The sequence below is a fragment of the Lithobates pipiens genome, unplaced genomic scaffold (genome assembly GCF_037356315.1).
Source record: "Lithobates pipiens isolate NorthernLeopardFrog02 unplaced genomic scaffold, aLitPip1_a1.2 Scaffold_19, whole genome shotgun sequence".
Taxonomy (NCBI): domain Eukaryota; kingdom Metazoa; phylum Chordata; class Amphibia; order Anura; family Ranidae; genus Lithobates; species Lithobates pipiens.
The window spans coordinates 199,418,527-199,438,074 of record NW_027507764.1 but is presented as its reverse complement, the minus strand read 5'-3'; the positions used below and the strand labels follow the sequence as shown (position 1 = coordinate 199,438,074).

The 19,548-nt window shown below is 43.1% G+C and overlaps 1 protein-coding gene and 1 non-coding gene across 2 annotated transcripts in view; one reads left to right on the top strand and one right to left on the bottom strand.

Moving 5' to 3' along the window:
* The window catches only part of FKBP9 (FKBP prolyl isomerase 9), a 61,172-nt gene that overhangs the window by 4,502 nt on the left and 37,122 nt on the right, over positions 1 to 19,548 (bottom strand). Inside the window, exons 7-9 of the mRNA XM_077491616.1 lie at positions 15,314 to 15,500; positions 13,817 to 13,962; positions 5,124 to 5,287 (exon numbers count right to left, since the gene is read on the bottom strand). Coding sequence (XP_077347742.1) covers positions 5,124 to 5,287; positions 13,817 to 13,962; positions 15,314 to 15,500 — 497 coding nt within the window. The remainder of the gene's footprint in view (positions 1 to 5,123; positions 5,288 to 13,816; positions 13,963 to 15,313; positions 15,501 to 19,548) is intronic.
* On the top strand, positions 16,853 to 17,042 carry LOC143999773 (U2 spliceosomal RNA). Its single transcript, XR_013278135.1, has one exon. It is a non-coding gene; the product is annotated as a U2 spliceosomal RNA (small nuclear RNA).

Below are 19,548 nucleotides of genomic sequence, written 5' to 3'. Positions count from 1 at the left end.
ACACACACACACACACACACACACACACACACACACACGGATGGATGGAGACACACACAGGGATGGATGGATGGATGGATGGAGACACACACACACAGGGATGGATGGATGGATGGATGGAGACACACACACACAGGGATGGATGGATGGATGGATGGAGACACACACACACAGGGATGGATGGATGGATGGACACACACACACACAGGGATGGATGGACGGACACACAGGGATGGACGGACACACAGGGATGGACGGACACACAGGGATGGACGGACACACAGGGATGGACGGACACACACACAGGGATGGACAGGCATGTCTCACCCTCGGCTTATACACGAGTCAATAAGTTTGCCAGTTTTTTTGGGGGTAAATTGGGGGCCTCGGCTTATATTCGGGTCGGCCTATACTCGAGTATATACGGTAGTTTAAAACACTGTAAAAGCAAAGACAACCTAAAACCCATCTTTCTGCCAATGTTTCATGTTACACCCACATTTAAGATGTAATATGAACCACACCCACTCTAAAACCAATCCCAAATACCTCAATCACAGGGTTTTGTTTTCCTGCACACACATTTTGCTAAGAATTGAGGGATCTGAGAATGGAAAGACTACCATCACTGCACAGGGACTCTTAAATCTCAATGGAATACAAGTGTCCATTGTTTACTTTCTCCAACCCTGAACCGAAGGGGGTCTGGAGCCTGTGCAATGCACTGATTTCAGCTGCAATGCCCTGCAGACTCCAATACAAAAAAGTAATAAATGTACTTTTTTTCCCTGCTATAAATGTGGGTGCATTTACTACAATAAGAGGAGCTGAGAAGGCGATCATGGGAGAACTGCTTCTGAAAACAGGCTAAACACCTTCTGTTTATATGCTGAGGCTGTGTGTAGGAGTGTTGATCTCCTGCACACAACCTCAGGGAATTAAAGTGGATGTAAACACCATTCATGAACTCTGACCTGGGCACATATCTGTAGTGTTTGCTTATCTCTCTCCTAAGCAATGTGTCTTTCTGCTGCTCCATTCTTCTGTTATCAGCATGATAACTGCTGACAACCTCTCTGACACAGGCAATAAAAGCAGCTGGAAATTTGTGTCAGGGAGGGAACTAATAAGCAGAAAGCTTGTCTATTCACAGCACAGCTCTGCAAGTTTCTTCGTTCCTCTGACTATGTGGAGGGGCTGTGTGCCTTTCCTCTAATCAGCTCTCACACAGTATAAGCCCAGACTCCCCTCCCACTGCTGTAACAGGAAGATCTGTAACACCATGTGCACTTTCTAAAGAATATAGAAAGCTGAAGACAGCAGATATAGAGATTTTGTATCATCTGAGGCTGTTCACTTTACTGGATATATGTGAGGGTTTACAGTCACTTTAAATTGACAGATGAGTTGGTGTGCAGGAGAACTGCTCCAGATCACAGCCAATGTAAACAAGGATGCTTTTTTACTGAAGCTATGGTTAGGAGTAGTTTTCCTGTACATAGCCTCAGCTATAAGATAACAAAAGTAGAGAAAAGTGCAAGGATCTTGTGCAATAAAAAAAATATAACATTTATTTTATAAAACAAAAACAACAGATGACAACACAGATCAAGCCAACAGGGTACAGGTCTGTGCAAGCCTGCTTGCCATTCCTTATTGCTATACATAGTTACAGACCATAAGACCCTGTTCACACTGGGGTGCTTTTCAGACATTTTAGCTCTAAAAATAGCGCCTGTTAAGCACCTCTCAAGCCAGCCCAGTGTGAAAGCCCGAGTGCATGCAGGACAGGAAAAAAAAGTCCTGCAAGCAGCATCTTTGGGGAGGTGTGAGCGCTGTATACACCTCTCCCAAAACGCCCTGCCCATCTAAATGAATGGGAAACGCTGCCAAAGCGCTTGCAAAGCGCTTCATCAGCGCCACAACATAGACAAAATTAACCCTTTCTTCGGCCGATAGCGGTGGTTAAAATCGCCCCGCTAGCGTCCGAAAAGCGCCGCTAAAACTAGCGGCGCTTTACCACTAATGCCGGCACTGCCCCAGTGTGGAAGGGGTGGGACTGTCTGCTGTTTTATAATGCTGCAGGACCAGGAAAGTGGATTTCTTTATGGTACATCGTGGAACACAGAGCATTTTCATATCCATGACCATAAGATTATGCTGCTATCTTCAGGTGATTGGACAAGGGGAAAAAAAGGAAGGAGATCCTCTGCTTTCCCCATTAGGCAAGGCTTTAGTTTTTTGCTAATGTCTTAGGTTTCTGGTGTTCCACCATAAGAAGGTGGTTCTACAGTCTCAACGTAATTTTCATCTAAGGTGGTCCCATCTCAACCACAACATTATGTTGCCATCTTTCTGTCCTAAGCCGTAGATTCCGGGAGACAAGGCTCTTGTTTGGGTGTGTTTTGTGCTGTCAGGTGTTACTTGAAGTCAGCTGCTGCTACTCATCAGCTGGATTCCCTCTTTGTGCTTCCTGAAGGTGCATGCAGCTTCTAAAGGCCTGTACACATGATACAAAAATCTGATGGAAAAATTCGTACGACGAGCTGTCTGGCGATTTTCGGATCGTTATTACGGTGCTTTCGACAGCCGATTTTACTTTCTTGTCAGACAAAAGCTATACATTTTTTTGTCTTTTCATTAGTACGGCTTTCATACGAAAAAAAAATCATAAGAGCAAGACTACGCATGCTCAGAAACGAAAGAATACATACAAAACTATTCAACACGTTACGTCACTTCTGAAGTCGTATTCTGTTGTACGAAAATTTTTGTATTGTGAGTAACCTCTTCACTTTGGACATGAGACTAGCATGCCACAAAAAAAAAAAAAAAATCGGACGTTCGGTCGTCTGAAAATCTAATGCCCCGTACACACGAGCGGACTTTTCGACATCCAAACTCCGACGGACTGAGTCCGGCGGACTATCCGATCGTGTGTGGGCTGCAACGGACTTTAGCGAAGCTAAAGTCTGACGGACTTTAGAAATGAAGCATGCTTTAAATTTTCCCGACGGAACTCCGCCGGACCCGGTCCCCTTTGAAAAATCCGCTCGTGTGTGTGCTACTCCGACGGACTAAAACCGACGCTAGGGCAGCTATTGGCTACTGTCTAGGAACTTCCTACGTCGAATCCAGTCGTACGTCATCACGTTCGACTCCGTCGGAGTTTGGTGTGATGGTGTGTGGTCAAGTCCGTTCGGTCGAAAAGTCCGCCAGAACTCCGTCGGAACTCCGGCGGAACTCCTTTGGAGGTCTGTCAGACTTAATCCCTCTCGTGTGTACGGGGCATAAGCGTGTAGATTTTAGTCTGTAGTCTTCCATTTCTCAAGGGATCTGTCAGCTTTATTTCTCAGGTTAAAAATCTAAATGGCAAAGTGTCACTGTTTTCAGTGAAAGCTCATTTTATCAGGAGTGTTGGTGCTTCCTAGGCTATTCGATATCGGGCTTCAATAGCTCAAGTTTGTATAGCTGCTACCTGGGTTTCATTCCATACTTTTACGAAATTTTACCAAGTGGATGTTAGAGCTACTGAGGATGCTACCTTTGCTGGCTGCTGTGTGGGTTTCTAACCTGTTTAATGTGCTTGTTGCTGTGCTGCTCTCTCACATTCAGTGCTTTTGGGCATCTCTATCACCACTGATGTGAAGCTGCCCTGTGTCCTATGATGTACAATAAAGAATATGGGAATTTTGGTTTACCTGTGAAATCATTTTCTTGGCGTACATCGTGGGATAGAAAACACACCCCTCTTCCTCTGCGGTTCACAGCTTGCTACAAAAACTGAAGCTTTGCCTAACAGGCAGGGGTTATGCCTAGGAGGAGGTTTTCTGTCTTTCTGGTAGTGTTCACCTGAAGGTGGCAGCATAACCCTACCATCATGGATATGAAGATGCTCTGTGATCTGTAATGTATGCTACCCCAAGAGAACATTACTAGTTTCAAATATTATCCTGTGACAAAAATGGGGCCATCCTGTACAAAGGGATGTCATCTGGGATGCATGCCTAGGGCAGCAGGATGACGATATAAAGCTTTGGTCAGCAAACAATCACAAATCAAATATATATCAATTAATATACATATATGTTTTATCTTCCCTACAATAGGCAGAGCTCCTTACAAATCTCAATTTTTCTAAAAAAAAAAAACATAATATCATTGTTAATCGCTAATTGACAAATTAAATTCTCAGTTTCTTTAGCTGAAGATGGGCATAACAGAAATGAATAAAAAAAATAAAAGGGTCCGTTAAATGGTAATATACAGTATATATAAAACAAAAAAACTGATGAACTTTATCCTAAAAAGTTATTTTATCTTAAAAAGTATTGCTATATCTGACAATATACACAGAGAAAAATTATAAACGCAACACTTTTTTGTTTGCCCCTATTTATCAGCAGCACATCTCCTTCACATAGTGTTGATCAGGTTGTTGATTGTGGCCTGCGGAATGTTGGTCCATTCCTCTTCAATGGCTGTGCGAAGTTTCTGGATATTGGCAAGAGCTGGGATGCTGGCTATGCAAGAACTGGGATATTTTCAGCTTCCAGGAATTGTGTACAGATCCTTGCAACATGGGGCCCTGCATTATCACGCTGCAACATGAGGCGATGGTTGCGGATGAATTGCACAACAATGGGCCAGGATCATTAATATTCAATTCAAGGGCAACAGCTCTGGTGGACATTCCTGCAGTCAGGATGCCAATTGCATGCGCCCTCAAAACTTGCGACATCTGTGGCATTGTGCTGTGTGATAAAACTGCACATTTTAGGAGTGACCTTTTATTGTGGCCAGCCTAAGGCACACCTGTGCAATTATCATGCTGTCTAAACCGGTGAGATGGATGGATTATTTCGGCAAAGGAGAAGTGCTCACTAACACATATTTAGACAGATTTGTGAACAATATTTGAGAGAAATAGGCCTTTTGTGTACATAGAAAAAGTAGTAGACCTTTAAGTTCAGTTAATGATAAATAGGGGCAAACACAAATTTGTTGCGTTTATTATTTTGCTCAGTGTATTATTTTAGGGTGCCATGATTCTGTTTTCATAGTCTTTTGCCACTGTGTAGCAATCTAATATTTGTATATAGCCATGCAGGTTTTATGCTTACCTCTTCTAGAAGTATCTCCTTATTACTGTTTTTATCAATGTCTTCAAACAGGTTCTTTGACACCTCTCCATTCCACACAAACATGTAACCGTCAGGTAGACCTGGTATCAACTCCAATAGCTCAATCTCGAAAACCAGCACTGCACTTCCGGGAACTTCACCCTCTGTCACATAGTGGGAAAGATTACAGTTTAAATTTTTTTGTTATCCCCTTCATTCCCAGAATTCATGCAAAGACATTCAAATAAAAGGAATGTTATCTGCAACTGTTGGTCCCCATATAACTGTCAGTCAACAGCTATCCTGCATCCTTGGGCTTACAATCTAAGACCCCAGCTACAGTAACGCAAAACACACACACTTAGATCAGTTTTCAGACTGTAGGTGGAACCTAGATCAAGCCTATACAAACACGGGGAAGAACTACAAACTTCAAGCAGAGAGAGATGAAAATCAAACTGCAAGGTGAAGCTTTTTGTACTGGTACTTAATTACTGGTAGAATGAAAGTGGTATAAAACAACAAATCATAGAAATTGGATATATAGTCTTTACTTTCATTACAAAAGAGATTGTTCGAAAAGTACATTTCTTTGTTTTGACTTTATTTATCATAAAATGTTAGTGTATGTGTACTTTATATTGTATGTTTCTTAGTTTTTATCCACGTTTAATCCAGAACAGTTTTTACTACACTATACAAATCATAGTCGATAAACTGCTGTAAACTAAAGTAAATAATTACACTGATCCTAAAGTGGAAGTAAGGACAAACAGCTAAATTCGCAGTTCAAGTATTTTTGTGAACCTGTCAAAAATGTGTAATCTCTTTCAGCCAGTTTCCAAATGCAGTTACAGTGCATCCGGAAAGTATTCAAAGTGCTTCACTTTTTCCACATTTTGTTATGTTACAGCCTTATTCCAAAATGGATTAAATTCATTATTTTCCTCAAAATTCTACAAACAATACCCCATAATGACAACATCAAAGAAGTTTGTTTTAAATCTGCAAATGTATTAAAAAAAAAAAAAAAATCCCATGTATAGAAGTATTCACAGCCTTTGCTCACTATTTTGTTAAAGCACCTTTGGCACCAATTACAGCCTCAAGTCTTTTTGAGTATGATGCACACCTATTTCTGGGCAGTTTCTCCCATTCTTCTTTGAAGGACCTCTCAAGCTCTATCAGGTTGGATGGGGAGCGTCGGTGCACAGCCATTTTCAGATCTCTCCAGAGATGTTCAATCGGGTTCAAGCTGGGCTCTAGCTGGGCCACTCAATGACATTCACAGTTGTCCCGTAGCCACTCCTATGTTATCTTGGCTGTGTGCTTAAGGTCACTGTCCTGTTGGAAGTTGAATCTTCTCCCCAGTCTGAGGTCCAGAGTGCTCTGGAGCAGGTTTTCAACAAGGATGTCCCTGTACACTGCTGCATTCATCTTTCCCTCGATCCTGACTAGTCTCCCAGTTCCTGCCGCTGAAAAACATCCCCACAGCATGATGCTGCCTCCACCATGCTTCATTGTAGGGATGGTATTGACCAAGTGATAAGTGGTGCCTGGTTTCCTCCAGACATGAGGCTTGCCATTCAGGCCAAAGAGTTCAATCTTTGCTTCATCAGACCAGAGAATTGTTTCTCATGGCATGAGAGTCCTTCGGGTGCCTTTTGGAAAACTCCAGGTGGGCTGTCAAGTGCCTTTTACTAAACAGTAGCTTCCGTCTTGCCACTCTACCATTCAGACCTGATAGGTGGAGTGCTACAGAAATGGTTGTTCTTCTGGAAGGTTTCCCTCTCTACACAGAGGAACACTGGAGCTCTGTCAGACTGACCATCGAGTTCTTGGTCACCTTTATGACTAAGGTCCTTCTCCCACGAACGCTCAGTTTGGCCAGGCAGCCCGCTCTAGGAAGAGTCCTGGTGGTTTCAAACGTCTTCCATTTATGGATGATGGAGGCCATAGCCCCCAACTGTCCCTGATTTGGAGGGACTGTCCCTGATTCTGAACAAAGTCTCTCTGTCCATCTTTCCTTACCAGTTGTCCCTCATTTTGGTCTGATCTACAGGCATACCCCACTTTTAAGTACACAATGGGGTTTATTTACTAAAGCTGAAAAGTGCAAAATCAGGCTCACTAATGCACAGAATCCAATGAGCTTCTACCCCAAGCTTGTTCAATTAAGCTTTTGTAAAAAAAATATCCAAACAAAAGAACTCGCTGCTCCAGGTGTGACAGGAAGCCTAATGAGATCACAGGTGCCCACCTCGGCTTGCCTCAGCATATGATCAACACTGAAGAAATGGCTGCACTCCAAAATCCATCAAAATTCTTATTTAATAACAAACATCCCAAGTGTTACAGACTGTTCAAATGGTAGACGCATTTACCATTTGAACTGTCTGTAACACTTGGGATGTTCGTTATTTTGTAATAAAACATGGAAGCTCCTCGGTTTCTATGCAGAACTGAGCCTTATTTTGCACTTTTCAGCTTTAGTAAATAAACCCCATTGTGTACTTAACAGTGGGGTATGCCTGTATATAGCTGTATTTAAAATGCACTTATTTTTCAAAAAGTGCTTCCCAGAGCTAAACCTTTCATCCAAATTCTAAATTGTGGCATTTGTAAATTTCATAAGCCAGTATAAAGGAGTAGTAGTGTTAAAAAAAAAGCATTTTTAGGTTTAACTAATCATTTTTTTAAGGGGGCGTGGCAGGGGTGTGTGTCTTATGCCCACATACTTTTTATAATAGATGTCCCTTGTTTCCATCTCAAAAAGTTGGAAGTTATGTGGAGGCCACTGCTTCCTTCAATGCTACAGAAATGTTTCTGTACCCTTCCCTGGATCTGTGCCCCGATACAATTCATTGTACTTCCATGGCTTGGTTTGTGCTCTGACATGCACTGTTAACTGTGGGACCTTATATAGACAGGTGTGTGCCTTTCCAAATCATATCTAATCAACTGAATTTACCACAGGTAGACTCCAATCAAGTTGTAGAAATATCTAAACAGTGATCAGTGGAAACAGGATGCACCTGAGGTCAATTTTTGAGTGTCATAGCAAAGGCTGTGAATATTTATGTAAATGTGATTTTGTTTTTGTTTTTTCATTTTTTATTTTTAATAAATTTGCAAAGATTCTTTCACGTTGTCATTATGGGGTATTGTTTGTAGAATTTAGAGGAAATAATTAAGGAAATCCATTTCAGAATAAAGCTGTAACATAGCAAAATGTGTAAACATTGAAGCACTCTGAATACTTTCTGGATACACTGTATCTCTGCCAAATAGCACAGCTATGTCCTGGCCTCATTTTCCGCTAAAGCAATACAGCCTGGTAAAAGGTCAGACTGAGATTGGAGAAGGAAGCAGCACCAAGACTGATAAGTTGAACCCTAAAGTCTGAGTAATTGTCAACTATTACAGCAGTCGTGCAATGCTGTGCTAAAATATATTTTTTAGACAGATACAGCTTTTTTTTTGGTTGTATTTAATAACCACTTTTTTATTTGTTATAAAAAAAATATTAAACATTTTAATCAAATGTTCCTTTTGTTTTCTGTACTAAAACATATCAAATAAATATGCCAGGCCAGTAAAACCACCCCAATATTTATCAGATTTTTGGAAAGTAGAAAATGTGATCTAATTTTTTTGTCAAAACTTTCTGGAAATGATGAAATGTTGGTATTGAAGGGGCTTGGTAATGATGCACTATATACAGAACATTAAAGGAGAAGTATGACAAAAGCTATTTTGGCCCCTACTTCTATGGATCACAGAAGTGCACTCCTGTGACCGACCACCCCAGGCTCCAGTCCAGACTCTGCAAAGTCACTCAAATGCCCAGACTGGCAGCTGGCTCAGCCTCTCAGCGAGCCACTGGGAGACTGAGCCAGATGCTCCCCCCCTCTCCACAGCCCAGCGCTCCAATGAGCTCTGGAGGGGCAGAACAGGGGGCCGCTAACTGACAGTCACCACTTTCTGCTCAGAGCAGAGAGGAGAACTGAACAATCAACTGATCACTCAGTTCTCAGTGCAGAGCCAGCAGTGGACAGATGCAGCACTGGATCGATGCTGCATCCACCTAGGTGAGTGTAAATGTTTTTTTTTTTTAAAAAACCTTATACTTATCTTTTAATGTACAAATCATATACAGCTGAATGAGGTGTTGAAGGGGTTAATGTATAGGTCACTTACAGTGGAAGGATGGAGCTGAAGGGTTAACGTGCAAGATAAGGATGCACATGAAATATACAGGAGAGGTGGGGGGGATGTGTAGGGGTTAAAAAAACAATCCCACAATAATATTTATTAACCCCCCCACCCCTACCTTCAATCTGCTGCTGCCTACTTTAATTAATTAAAATTCTCCTCTCTCTCCTTCCTACCTTGTAAGCGGAAGGGTAGGGCTCTGAAATGTACACAGCAATACCATTTACGTTTGTGATTACTGTGATTGGCCATCACAGCGATCACAAAGCACACACTCCAATGGGCTCTGTGCATTTGCCTAATGATCAGTGCTGTCTAATGACAGCTAGGCATTGTGTAAACACAATGCCTAAGATCATGTAATCTAAACCCAGTGGAATTTAACCACCTTCAGACCGGACCATTTTGCTGGTAAATGACCAGAGGTCTTTTTACAATTTGGCACTGCGCTGCTTTAACTGGTAATTGCGCGGTCATGCAATGTTGTACCCAAACAAAATTTGCGTCCTTTTCTTCCCACAAATAGAGCTTTCTTTTGATGGTATTTGATTGCCTCTGCGATTTTTTTTTTTTGCGATATAAACGTAAAAAGACCGCAAATTTTGAAAAAAAATGATATTTTCTACTTTTTGTTATTAGAAAAATCCAATAAACTCAATTTTAGTCATACATTTAGGCCAAAATGTATTCAGCCACATGTCTTTGGTAAAAAAAAAGTCAATAATTGTATATTTATTGGTTTGCGCAAAAGTTGTCACAAACTACAACCTAAGGTAAGTTTTCTGGAATTTACGCAGCTTTTAGTTTATGACTGCCTATCTCATTTCTTGAGGTGCTAAAATGGCAGAGCAGTACAAAACCCCCCCAAATGACCCCATTTTGGAAAGTAGACACCCTAAGGAAATTGATAAGTGGCATGTTGAGCCCATTGAATATTTTATTTTTTTGCCTCAAGCGATTGAATAATGACAAAAAAAAAATTTTTTTTTTTTTTTTACACAAAGTTGTCACTAAATGATATATTGCTCACACATGCTATGGGAATATGTGAAATGACACCCCAAAATAAATTCTGCTGCTTCTCCTGAGTACGGGGATACCACACGTGTGGGATTTTTTGGGAGCCTAGCCGCGTACGGGGCCCCGAAAGCCAAGAACCGCCTTCAGGTTTTCTAAGGGCGTAAATATTTGACTTCACTCCTCACTACCTATTACAGTTTTGAAGGCCATAAAATGCCAAGATGGCACAAAACCCCCACAAATGACCCCATTTTAGAAAGTAGACACCCCAAGCTATTTGCTGAGAGGCATGTTGAGTCCATGGAATATTTTATATTTTGCCACAAGTTGCGGGAAAATTAAATTACAAACTTTTTTTTTTTTTCACAAAGTTGTCACTAAATGATATATTGCTCACGCATGCCATGGGCATATGTGAAATGACACCCCAAAATAAATTCTGCTGCTTCTCCTGAGTACGGGGATACCACATATGTGGGACTTTTTGGGAGCCTAGCCGCGTACGGGGCCCCGAAAACCAAGCACCGCCTTCAGGCTTTCTAAGGGCGTTACAGTTTTGAAGGCCATAAAATGCCAAGATGGCACAAACCCCCCCCCCAAATAACCCCATTTTGGAAAGTAGACACCCCTAAATTTAGGGGTACACTAGTGAGACTAGGTAATAAATGGCGGGTGCCCTGAAACTATAAAAAAAATAACTAACCAACCAGCGTCACCTGTAACAGTTATATGGTGATCACTGGTGAAAGGGTTAACTAGGGGGCAATCAGGGGGCTTTATGCGGTAGTATATGGGGGTCCCTGGCGCTATAAAAAGCTGCGGCGAACCTAAATACCTACCTGCCTAACAAGCGTCACCTGTGACACTAATACAGTGATCAGAAAAACGATCGCTTATTAGGCTGGGTTCACACTGGAGCGATGTGGGAACGCCACGAATGCGCGGCGGGTTCCCGCATCGCATGCCTCCCGGCGGCAGTTCACACTGCCCTATGCGAACTGCTGGGAGTGTCAGTGAAATGTTAATGACACCCCCAGATCAGTTCGCATATCGCAGTGCGATCTGCAAACTCGGATCGCATGGTGTGAACACCCATGCGATCCGATTCTGCTGCGGGCCAAAAAAAGGGTCCCGTGCGAATTTGCAGCGGGTGCGACACGAATTCAGCCATACTATCTGTATGGCTGAACTCGAATCGCACAGAGATCGGATGTGATTTGCACTGCAGTGCGGTGCGAATCACATCCGTTCTCATAAACCGCTGCAATGTGAACCCAGCCTTAGTGACACTGGCGACGGGGGGTGATCACGGGGTTAAACCTTTATTGGGGGGGTTAGGGGGGCACATTAGAACTAAAGGGGGCTAACCCTAACTGCCCTAACAGTTACTACAGTCACAAATGACACCAATGCAAAAAAAAAAAAAAAGCAATTGGTGTCACTGTGACTGGGGGGGCAGGGGTAATTGGGGGGTGATCGGGGGTAAAGGGGGGGTGTGAGTGTGCCTGGCATGTTCTACTGTATGTGGGGTGTGTTGGTGCAACTCACCGAACCTCTCTCCTCGGTGCCGGAACGAAAACTACCGACACGGAGGAGAGAATACATCACTTCCTCTCCTGTGTTTACATTACAGGAGAGGAAGTGATGTCACCGGACATTTTCATTCGCCGGGAGCGATCGAGAGGGGGTGGCCATGAATGAATGGCCGTCCCCTCGTCCGGGATCGCTCCCGAACGAATACCGACCGCCGCAGGCACCGGGCGGGGGCCCGATCGGGCCCCCGACCGGCGGGCAGGCAAGGACGTACATGTAAGCCCTTATGCCTGCCCGTGCCATTCTGCCGACGTACATCGGCGTGCGGCGGTCGGCAAGTGGTTAAAATTGCATTCCACAACACTGTGGCCACCAGTCCTCCATTTAATTTAAGGAGAAACAGTTTCTTCGGAGGATTCGCATGTGCACTTTAAATATTTTATACATTTATTCACACATCTGTTGAGGTGGACTATTGTATACACTTCCTATATGATTTTGCACAGTGTATAGACTTTTCTATCTGATGGTGATTTCAGTTTTCATGATATATACGTTTACATGCAAAACACTACTTATTTTATATATTAATTTACACATCCGTTGAGGTGGACTGTTGTATACATTTTTAACGACTTTATACAGTGAATGGACTTATTAATTTGATGGTGTTTTCACTATATATTTGATTTACATATAACACTGATTGTTTTATAAGCGTTTAAGTGAAGTGAGGTAGTTATAAAAAAAAAAAAAAAAAAAAAAATTTAAGGTGAGGGCGCTTTCTTGAAAAGACCAGGTTGGCCCTGGCCTCATATTTCATATTTTGTCAGCGCCGGCAGCAAATGCTCTCCTTTCCTAAGGGGTCAAATGGGACGAAGAGTTGGGAAACTACACCAGAGGAGGATTGGGCTTATTTGTGGCAAGTGTAGCCAAGAGCTTCGCTCATGTGTTAGCAGTAGAGGGGAATTACAAGGTTTTTATTTTGATGGTACCTTGTTCTCCTAAAAGAGAAGTATGTTTTTGTTTTTTATTGGGCAATCGTACTCACCTTGGGTGAGTATGCTGCACCAATGCTGCATATGTCCCCCAATGCTGCATCTGCTCCTCCATGCTCATTGTTGAGCTGTGTAGGGGTGGGGACCAGCCATCTAATCGGCTCACTCAGAGGTTAAGACTGCCATCAGTCCAGGCACCTGGTGGATCCAGACTTTGGATGTCAGGATGACGCGGTGCCTTGACTGATCTTGGTGACTTCCATAGAGAGCGGACTTCAAACCATGCTCTGCTGAAAATGGGTCGCAGGAGTGCAAAACGAATTGCACTCCTGTGACCCAGAAGTCCAGCAGAATGAGCGTAGTCTGGACTTCTCCTTTAAAGCGGACCAGTAATTTTTTAATCTTTACATCTATTAAATCTTCTGTCCCTGCTGCTTTAACTTTGGATAGTAAAACTAAGTCTCTCAAGTGATGATTTAAAAAAAAAAATGACTGTGAGACAAAGAAAGATGGCTAAATTTCATCAAATCAGGGAATAATGGATTGCATCTTACATGCTTCCCTCTTTTGATCCAGAATCAGTGCTCCTCTAGGGGGTGGAATAGTTATTCTGCCCTCACACAACCAACATTTGTTATCAACAAACTGCTGCCAAGAGGAAAGAGCAGAAAAGAAGAGTTAATGACTTACTAGGATGTTCTTGTTGCTTTACTTTAATGGGTGGGTTGGGGGCAGGAAGGTGACACCACAGTATTCCTTATCTCTAAAGGATAATATAGTGTCCCCCTCCTTGCTGTGCTGTCTGGCAGAGGGGTATGAATGATAAAAAGGCTGAATAGCTTTGGAATTATTTGGCAGTTCAGACAGTTCACATGTGTAGGCTATCTGTTTATTTAGCTGTCTGCCTGGGGTTCAACTTAAACTTACCCACTCCAGCTTCTCCATACCCGAGATGTGGAGGTATAATGACTGTACGCTTCTCTCCAACACACATATCTCTCAGGCCAATGTCCATTCCCATTACAACCTGGCCAGATTCCAATACTATGTTGTAGGTTTTGCCATATTGGTGCCTGGAAAAATAAATTACCATTAGGTAGATACAAGTAAAATATGACTACACATGTAAGCAGGTTTTATATAGATTCCAATTTATATTATCATATAACTAAATAGTGTTACATTTAAAGTAAAATTGTGTCTTTGTTTTCCCCTAAGTTTCAAGTTGAATTTTAGACTGAATGTTTCTAATCAATTTCACCCAATCAGGGTGATCTTGTCTGTTTGGTCTCGGTATATGTATCAGGACACTGTAGAACTTTGGTTACATGTTTTTTATGGTCTGTATATTGTAGATGCATCAACCAATACACCAGACACACTTCTGGTTTTATGTACATGTTTACTAAAATGTATATTGTGATTTTATACCTTTGTCAGTACTATATTCAATTACATTTCCATTGTTTACTTATCTATTTGGGCTATAAAGGGTTATCATCAATGTTATCTTACCTTAACTTAGCCTCTGCTGTAGTTTTATAAATTTGTTATAGAGTTAATTTTCAGTATCTTGCATAAAATGGGCTAATATCCATATACTGCTGTGTTTATATGACAATTGTTGATAATAAAGGGTATGTAAACCCCAATACCAAAATTGTGTAAGTAGCTCCCTTTTGCCTTGTAAAGCAAACGAAACCCCAAAACAAAAATGTAATATGTTGCAGTTTATCAATCCTTAGATGTGGCGGCTGCATTCGTTTTCTTTTTTTAGGCTTTTTCCCCTCTGTTTTCATTTGGTGATCTGGCCACTAACATACCTACTGTATTAGAGTGGCACCTCTGGATAGCAGCATCACTCTGAAGTGAGGGGAGTGTTACATGCACTCGTAGATTCAGATACACTAACAAATTGAAACCAAACTCCAGCTAATACTTTAGAAGCAGATACAGAAAAAACTATTTTTTTTTTTCCTTTTGGTATAAAGGTTTTACATAAATAACATTGATCGCTGTAAGAACTCCTGCCAGTGGTAAATGGTTTCTCTCATTACTGCAATTTGATACATCTGCTTGAGAGTTTGTCCTTTTGAAAATCAACAGACTTACTAGCTAAATCACCAGGTGAAAATAGACGGGAAAAAAATCCTAAAGGAATAAAACAAAATGCAGCCATTACATCTAAGAATTGGTAAGCTGCAATATAATAAATAATTGCTTTTGGGTTTAATACTACTTTCAGTTTTAGCAGTGTTCCCGACACACAAGTTTTGGTCCCCTGTCCTACCAACATTATAAATGATGTGCTTCTCAATCTCATATATAGTACAACATTTCAGTACATAAAATATGACACTTTCTATTATACCATAGAACAATTATAATATATTGTATGTATAAATATAGCTTGTTGAATCTTACGTTGAATCTAGCACAGTTCCATCCATGAGAGTTGCATTGTAGTGATACTTCAGGTAATCTCCCTTTTTGCTCAGGACTGTACAGTTGCTTGGTTTAAACTGTGCTGTGATGCTGACAGAGTCATCTGGGTTGTGGAAATCAACCACAAGGATATCAAACACTAACACCGCAGATCCTGGGATTTTTCCTGTAAATTCCACAAAAATAAATACAGTACGTTTTGCATTAATGCTCATTGAAGACCCATAGGAACGAATTAACACAACACATCAAACATGTTCATGTCAATATGCTCACATAACTCTAAAAGGGTCTTTCAAGTTTCAAGTAAACTTTAACCACTTAAGCCCCGGACCATTTGACTGGCCAAAGACCAGAGCACTTTTTGTGATTCGGCACTGTGTCGCTTTAACTGACAATTGCATGGTTTTGCAGTGTGGCTCCCAAACAAAATGATCAAGTAACTATAGACCTGTTAGGCCGCGTACACACGCGGGGACTGTTCGGCCAACTTTGTCCGTCAAACAGTTTCGGCAAACAGTCCGCTCAAAATTAGCATGGACGGACATGGCCACACACGACGTACGAACAGTTTGCTGAAACCGTGCGCGATGACGTGAACGGCACGTACGACGGGACGAAAAATACGACGTCCTATACACTGCATTATAACTTTCGGCGTGTAAATCCTTTCTGAGCATGCGCGGAACTTAGTTTGTCGAACAAGCCTACACACGAGGGAACTGTTCGCTGAAACAAGGTTTCAGCGGACAGTTTTTCGGAAATTCCGAAAAACCTTGTTCAGCGGACTGTTCGCTGAAACTGTCCGCTGAACGCCCACACACGGGCGGACTGTCCGCCGAAACACTGTTCAGCCGACAAAGTTGGCCGAACAGTCCCCGCGTGTGTACGCAGCCTTAGTTTACTTCTATAGTCAGGAAGATACTGGAGAGTTTAATAAAAGACCACATAGACAAGTTCTTGATAGAAAAAAATATTTTAACCAAAAGACAGCATGGGTTAATGAAAGACAGAAGTTGTCAAACAAACCTGATTTCTTTTTATGAGGAGGATTGGATTTTGCAAAAGCGTTACAGTTCCCCACACACGGCTCATGTGTAAGGTAAAGTCTATAGGCTTGGAAATATCAGTTTGTAAATGGATAGAAAAACAGAATTCAGAGAGTAATGGTTAATGTTTCATACTCTGAATGGTCTAAGGTTATCAGTGGTGTACCCCAAGGTTCAGTGCTGGGCCCCTTACCTTTTAATACCTTTATAAATGATATTGGGTCTGGGATTAAAAGTAACATTTCTGTCTTTGCAGATGACACTAAGCTATGCAGTGGAATAACGTCCTTACAGGATGTCTCCAATTTACAAGCCGTCCTCAATGCTCTCTAATTGGGAGACTTTGTGGCAGATGAGGTTTAATGTTGATAAATAATAATAGTAAAGTTATGCACTTGGGGGCTAAGAATTTGCATACATCATACATACTAGGGGGAGTACAACTGGGGGAATCAATGGTGGAGAAGGATCTGCTTCTCGGCCTTTTGGCTAAGATCAAGTGTAGTATCTGTTCTTATCAGTTACCAGGAGGTGGCGCTTGCTTCCGTCCCTGCTCTACGGCGAGGTGGAGGTTGCTATGCAAAGCCTGCTGGTGTGAAGGTGACCTGGAGTGGTTCGTAGCCGAAAGGGAAGCCTTCTGATGAGGATGGAGAACCACTGGTCGGCACCAGGGGAGGGGACTCTGGCCTTCTGGCTTGGATTGTGGCAGCTTTAGCTCCGGTCAGTTTTTCGGGAGGGAACATTTGTTCCCCTTTCTCCCACCGGGGGAACGGCCTGTACTTCCCGAATGTAATTAGGTAGGAGTGATGGGAGCGAGGGTGAGACCTGATGGCAAAGGGTCTCACTAAGCTCCTGGATCTCCATGCCTTTCTGGCTGGGGTGGGGGCTGCTGTGGTCTGGGCTGGGGGGGGGGGGGGGGGGGGGATGGGGATGCTTCTGTTGAAAAGCCTATGGTGATGTGCCCCTGAAGTGGCAGTTCAGGGGTGCCTTATACTCACTGTGCTACGCACTTTGATATCTGGCACCTAGGTCACGTCACTATATAACACGCTTTTTTACACCTGCCTCTAGGCCCCGGCCTTTTGGCTAGGACCAGAGGAATTTTTGATTGCTGGCCGGAGGGCCTAGTCATTGTATTGCACAATTGCCACCTTTTCACTCTCCTCTTCACTATCCCTTTCCTCACTTTTTATTTATTTTATTTGTGTTGTGTGTCACGTTTGTCACTGCACGTTTTGATGAGTAGGGTGTCGGTCCTCTGACCTATCCTGAAAGTCTTGTGGGAGGGTGAACATAGGCCTTCTGGCTTGGTTCGCCCTCTATTGGGGGGGGTCTCCCTTTGGGGGAGCCCCTATTCCCTAGTACCTGGGTGGGTCTGTTTCGGCAGACCTTCCGGAGAAAGGCGGTTGTCCGGCTTCGGCTGGATGGCCATGAATCTGGTACCTCAGTCCCTGTCTGGAGCCTAACGCCCTGGGGGATCAGGGTAAGGTCATTCCTTGTGGAGGACATCAGACACCCGTTGCGCGTTTTTGTGTGTCACTCTTTATGTGTGTGCACTTTTTTTGGCACCGGGTGGAAGTTTTTGGGTGTGTTTTGCTCGCCATAGGCTTTTTCAATCGAAAAAACTGGAAGTTCAACATGGCACCTCATTGCAAAGAACTCTCTGAGGATCTGAACAAAAGAATTGTTGCTCTACATAAAGATGGCCTAGGCCAGTGATGGCAAACCTTGGCACCCTAGATGTTTTGGAACTACATTTCCCATGATGCTCAACCACACTGAAGTGTGCATGAACATCATGGGAAATGTAGTTCCAAAACATCTGGAGTGCCAAGGTTCGCCATCACTGGCCTAGGCTATAAGAAGATTGCCAAGACCCTGAAACTGAGCTGCAGCACGGTGGCCAAGAAGACCATACAGCGGTTTAACAGGACAGGTTCCACTCAGAACAGGCCTCACCATGGTCGACCAAAGAAGTGGAGTACACGTGCTCAGCATCATATACAGAGGTTGTCTTTGGTAAATAGACGTATGAGTGCTGCCAGCATTGCTGCAGAGGTTGAAGGGATGAGGGGATCAGCCTGTCAAGCCTCTTCTAAAGATGATGCACAAGAAAGCCTGCAAAGACAAGCAGACTAAGGACATGGATTACTGGAACCATGTCCTGTGGTCTGATGAGACCAAGATAAACTTATTTGGTTCAGATGGTGTCCAGCGTGTGTGGCGGTAACCAGGTGAGGAGTAAAAAGACAAGTGTGTCTTGCCTACAGTCAAGCATGGTGGTGGGAGTATCATGGTCTGGGGCTGCATGAGTGCTGCCAGTGTCCTATCACATAATGTCCCCCATCGGATAGTGTCCGCTGTGTACTGTGCATGCGCAGTACACCCACATTCCGAAAATAGTCAAAGATGAAGGGCGCCTGCGCCGTGAGTCCAGGTTCTAGCCCCACCATCCAAGTGGACATAGAGTTAGAATATAAGAGCCGAGCGCAGCGAGGCCGTGCCCGAAGCGTGGCGAGCGAAGCGTGGCGAGCGAAGCGAGCCCGCGAGGGGCCCTCTAATATGTGCAGCCCTATGTCCTCTTGGATGGTGGGGCTTGCACCTCGACTCACAGCGCAGGCGCCGTTCATCTTCGGAGATTTTCCGAATCTCCTTGTGCTCCGTACTGCGCTCTACGCCTGAGTAGTACGGGGCGGACACTTCTAGATGGCCGGACGCTATATGTTAGAACACCGGCACTGGGGAGCTACAGTTGATTGAGGGAAAAGGGATCGCACCGCTCCAGGAGCACACATGCAGGCTGTAAACTGTCTTTTCGGATGAGAAGCCACAGGTGCTAGCTATTACCACTAGCAACAGACGAAAAACAAGCTCTGGACTGCTGCACTCTTCAGAAGACCACTTTCTTTTATTGGAAAATCACATCACAGCTCAACAAACACAGCGAACAAGGAAAAATTGCTGACGTTTTGCACTAGCTGTAGTGCTTATTCATAGCCAATGAATGAATAAGCACTACAGCTAGTGCGAAACGTCAGAAATTTTTCCTTGTTCGCTGTGTTTGTTGAGCTGGGATGTGATTTTCCAATAAAAGAAAGTGGTCTTCTGAAGAGTGCGGCAGTCCAGAGCTTGTTTTTCATCAGTTGATTGAGGGAACCATGAATG